Here is a 5,395-nt window from a genome sequence, read left to right as displayed (position 1 = left end):
AAATAATGTTTAGAATATAAATCTGAAAATGTGTAAAATATATTTCAAATTTTCTCAGATTAGAAACTCAGGTTTATAGAGTACGTTAAGTTAGTTGGATAGCATAACTAACTCGCAACTACACTGCTATCAGATTTGGCAGCTAACTATTACAAACAATTATGAAATTTAATGATCAAACAGTTAAACAAATACAGAAATTACTGATATATATACTCTTTAAATCAATTATGTAATTCTAGCCAATACCTTGAACATGCATCAATAATATATACCAGCCAAGTTTGAAAAGCTAAATTAAAATTACTACAAATGTACATATGAATAGAGGTAGTTTTTTGTAATTTTTATAATATGTAACAGACTGATCTAATAACAAACTAACTAACCAACTAACTACCTAATAACAAACTGTAACTACCTAATAACAAACTGTAACCAACTATTATATATATTTGGAAGAGTTACATTTCAAAGCCTCACTCATATCATACTAACACCTCACTCACCATGGCCATCAACTTCCAACCCTCATTTGAGAGCATAAGGCTCATCTTCCTCAAGCTTTTTGCGGTTTCATTTTCTTCCTTTATGATCTTCTTGCTAGTCTCCATCTTTCTCTCCTCTAATGTTAAGTTTCACATAACTGAGGATTCTCTCTCAGAGTTCAACCTCACAGCCAACAACACTTTGGATTACAAATTAGAAGCCAACATCGCACCAAGAAATTCCATCAAGAACGCAGAAATATGGCATTGGAAGATCGTCGCAATTGCATGGTACGAAGACATTGACTTTGCTGAAGTGAATTTGTCAAATGTTGAAGGAAAGGGTGTGATCAAACTTAAAAGCAAACCTGGTTACAAGTATAAAGATGAGGCGCGTTTATGGATCTATAATCAGTCTTTCTTTGATTTCTAATGGTAACTCATCAGCATGTTCATTTCTTTAGTAATCGAAATCCTTTGTAGCCATTAAATCTGAGTTAACATTATGGATTTGTTTAGTTTTAGATGATAGAGTTGTGTAACATCACATGGCGCTAGTGTATAAAGTGCTATATGTTAGGATTGTTTAGTTTGGAATTAGGATTTGAGATGAACTGTGAAAATTTGATTATATTTTCAGTCAAGAGATAAAAAAGTTCTTCTTGTGTTTTATTTCATTTCAGTTTGATTATATTTGTAAGTAAAATATGTGCACTTTACTGCTAAGCCAATGGAACACTTGTTACTTTTCAATGGTTCCAATTAATATTTGCAATTTATAATATAGATAAAATAATATGCGATAGAAAATAAATGTAATGAATGTGATTTTTAATTAATATATTTTAAAATTTTAGAGTTCTGATATTTATATTTTTATTATAAAATTTATTTCATTATCTCTCTGTATATAATAATAGTGTATTAATTAGTAATATTGATATTATTTAAATAATATTGATATTGATAAAAACATATTTTAATATTGGTATGGTAAAGTTTAGTTAACATTTCATTTGTTAAATTATTGAACTTTAACAACGAAGATTACATTTGAGGAGTCGGTTTAGTGAAAAATAAAAGTTTTACCTTACATTTTAAAGTGTTGTAAAATAACTAATTCTGTAAATTGTGAGGTGTTGATTTCGAACTTCTATTTTCCAATTAAAAAAGTAAAAAAGATTATTCTCAAAATAAAATAAAATAAAATGCCCTAAAACATTAACATATTAAATCCAAAATTAAAAGATAGTACTATTACATAATTTGATATATAACTATAATCATACATCACATTTTAGTGTATCTCTTTTCTTATAATTTTATTAATTATTTTTAAAAAAAATTATCTGTATATAATTATGTCATTTTTTATCAAACAAATAACTGTTCTTTTATAATTTAAAATATCACATAAAACCCATCTACATTAATTTTTGGATACAAGAGATACTAATTTTTGAGTTATCATTTTTATTCAAAAATTACTCTTAATTTTAAAAACTTTTTTTTAGCATAAAAGCTAAAAGCAAATAGAGAATGCTTTCAACTATGTTGGAGCTGTGCATTATTTCTCATCAAAAATATTATTCTAAAATTCAGTGAAATAAAATTATAATGAAGAGGAAAAGAGAGTTAGCATACAAAAGAGTAATTTAAATCTAAACTCAAAAGATATAGAGGATTGCGATTATAATTTTCAAGCCTTCAAGCTAGTTCTAAGTCAGCACAACAAGTCAATAAGATCGATTCAATTCAAGTTGTTTCATAAGAGTATTTTTAAAATAGAATGAGAACATGTACACCCTTATCAGAAGGTTGCATATCATATTCAGTCTATTTAGTCACCATCAACTGTCAAATCTAGTTAGACAGTCTCCCGCAACCCACGTTGGACCAAGCAATAGCAAAAGCATTTTAGCCGTCTATTTTATTCAAACTTTGTCACATCTCACAATAGGTATTACTCACTCACTCTTCCAACCTTATATATCTCTAACCTCACTGAATTGGGTTTTAGATTGCTAACTATGCAGATATATCCCTGCTCCACCGCATTAGAGGCTTGTACTACTACACTGAAGGAACTCTCTACCTTTACCTCACTGATCTCTTATTGCACACCAGAATAGTGGCACGGTGTATGGAAATAGACTTTCGAGAAATCCACTGAATCCTACTTGTTGTGTCGCCATAACGGTTCCAATATTCATTAACTCTTCACTGACAATGTAGCGCCCAAGTCAGCTTGGATTGCAACCTCGACGATACGGTTAAAGTTGTTGTATTGGTCCTCACTCCAATGAAAAATATCACCCCTCTTCTTGTAGTAGAAGTTGGTCCAGTCCTTGTAACTTCTCCAATTGTCTAATCTTCTCAAGCTCTAGCCCCTCCACCTATCGGCTAGAGCATGTTTCAAATCATGACGACCTTTCAAACTTTACAACAACTTCTCCAATTGTCTAATCTTCTCAAGCTCTAGCCCCTCCACCTATCGGCTAGAGCATGTTTCAAATCATGACGACCTTTCAAACTTTACAACAACTTCTTCAAGACTATATCACTAAACAACCTCAACCACAAACACAAGTTCTTGAGCCAGAGTTGTTCCAAAGCCTCCAACAAATCTTAGTCGCCTTAAGGATGCAAGAAGCGAATGAACTAACTACCAACATTTACAATTTAGTACAACAATAGAATGCACATCTCTTTAATGAAAATTTTCTACTAGTGGAAGAGAATAACATGTATATCTGCTTCAAGGTTACACAAAACGGGTGGAAACATTTAGCAATACAATATTGGAGGCTTGCCTTAGGTGGTTCTCAACTATGTAGTCCTAAAACATTGGGGAATCCCTAGGTCACTTGAACGCTTTCAATCTCGGGCTTATAATTTCCTCTCATGATGCTGGAGGCGGAGGCGGGAGCTACATGCCCCCCGAAGATCGTTGTCATCAGACGTCTTTGTCATGTCATTATCATGGAAGAAATGAGCAGGGCATTGAGGTTTAGGTCCCTTCTAGTCATATAAAGAACTTGTTCTCTACGAACATATTTGACAGTGGAATCCTCAAATATCTTTAAAAAATGCCAAAGCTAGATGAATATGAAGGGCTGAGGATCTAGACGAACATATTAAACATGTAGACACCATGCTCAACTATTACCACATCATGAGCGCGACAAAGAAGAAATTATTTGTCTTGGTCCTAAAGGGAGCTTCCATGACATGATTTAAAACTTTACCCGTTTGATCCATTAACTCTTAGAAGAAACTGTATGACTAATTTAAAAATTAGTTTTCTGGAAAGTGAAAACCCCCGAACTATAGTCGTTCTTAGTGGGATCCATCAGAAGAAGAAAAAATCCTACGTGAAAATATCGCCCAATTTACCAAGTTATTAGTTTAGATAGGCAGATTGAATGATGAGCTAAAGTGTTGAATCGTTATATAGATCAACCTTCAATAATGTTGGTTGCAAATATTTTATTGATCAAATCTTAATAAATTTGAATCTCTTAAATATATCAAATTCAATCATGTTGAAACCAACTCATATTAAATATTTCTTAATCCAAAAACATGCATAATCAATCCAATATTCATTATGTTGATTGAGATCCTGAATTTATACAAATCTTGAACAAATTAGAACACCAAATGTCAAAAACAGATTTAGGATAAATCTTTTTCAAATTCAAACACATGCTAACACACTCATGCCTCTGATTGGACCAAAAAGGAAATAAAACTCAAAAGTGCAATATAATCTTTAATCAACCTTTTACGCCAAGCAAGCAATTCGAGATATGATGTCAAGTATAATGTGAAATATTTTGCTTAACATGTTGCTTTCCGCGAGTTTTCATAAAGACAATTATGAATCTTCATTAAAACAAATCAAATAATGTATTTATGTGATATAAATAAGAATTTAAAACTCTTAAATAGAGGATTCATAATGAAATCTCTTATAAAACAGAAATGCACTATAAAATTTTTAATAGAGATTGGAGATCTTCTTATTAAGTGCAAATTCAAATATTGTAATCAAAACAAATCCAACTAAATCTCATGAAATATTCGTTTAATTTTAAATTTTCAATCAATATGTTTGAAAATTCATTTCAGCAAAGTCTTGGACTGAACTAAATCTTTTCTTTAAATCATATTCAATTAAATATTTTCTTCAAGACACATTTGATTAAATCAAATCTTCTTTAATCATACCAAATTCAAATCTTTTAATTAAATCATATCCAATTGAATCTTCTTCATCAATATTTATGCTTTGGTAAAATCTTTTTCAAACTGATTTGAATTAACAACCTTTTTTCAAAGGCAATCTTGTGATCAAACTAAAATCAAAACATATTTTTTGACCAAATACTGAAGCTATCATATAACTCAATCTGAGTTGTGCACACCAAGATGTCACAAAATAAATAAATGAGTGATATTAAAAAATGACTTAAATGATTCATGTCATCATGTGCCATTTTTATTGTCATTTAACTTGCTCTCTCCCCACTATCAAATTTATGAACTACTAAATTGATTGAGTCATGTGATTCACAAATATCATGTTTTAATTTAAATAATTTATTTTAATTTAATGGTCCAGATTTATATGAGAATGATGAAAATAAAAACTAACCATTAGATTTATATTTAGTGGTTGAGATTAAAATATATTTATAAAATTTTATTAATGATTTCTCTTTCTTCTTAATGACACATGATTTAGTGAAAATAATAATTTAATCTCAATCTTTTCTTTTTAAATTTGATGATTCTTATTCATTCTCATATAAGTTAAGTTAGTGCTTGCTTGGTTGCAAACAGACTGCGACTCCAACTATATCTTATCTCGCTCATCTGACACCTCTTTATTCAAATAATTA

At 30.2% G+C, this 5,395-nt stretch overlaps 1 protein-coding gene across 1 annotated transcript; it reads left to right on the top strand.

Annotated features, from left to right (window-relative positions):
• The first annotated feature begins 510 nt into the window (after nt 1-510).
• Nucleotides 511-921, top strand: LOC131615019 (uncharacterized). The gene has a single exon (XM_058886539.1). The coding sequence runs from the start codon at nt 511-513 to the stop codon at nt 919-921; it is 411 nt and encodes a 136-aa protein (XP_058742522.1).
• Nucleotides 922-5,395: the final 4,474 nt, after the last annotated feature.

The sequence above is a fragment of the Vicia villosa genome, linkage group LG6, assembly GCF_029867415.1.
Source record: "Vicia villosa cultivar HV-30 ecotype Madison, WI linkage group LG6, Vvil1.0, whole genome shotgun sequence".
NCBI classification, from domain to species: Eukaryota; Viridiplantae; Streptophyta; class Magnoliopsida; order Fabales; family Fabaceae; genus Vicia; species Vicia villosa.
This window is presented reverse-complemented; position numbering and strand designations above follow the sequence as displayed.

Bases quoted from the DNA above. Each gene is read 5' to 3' on its own strand.
- LOC131615019 (XM_058886539.1), top strand. From the start codon at position 511: ATGGCCATCAACTTCCAACCCTCATTTGAGAGCATAAGGCTCATCTTC.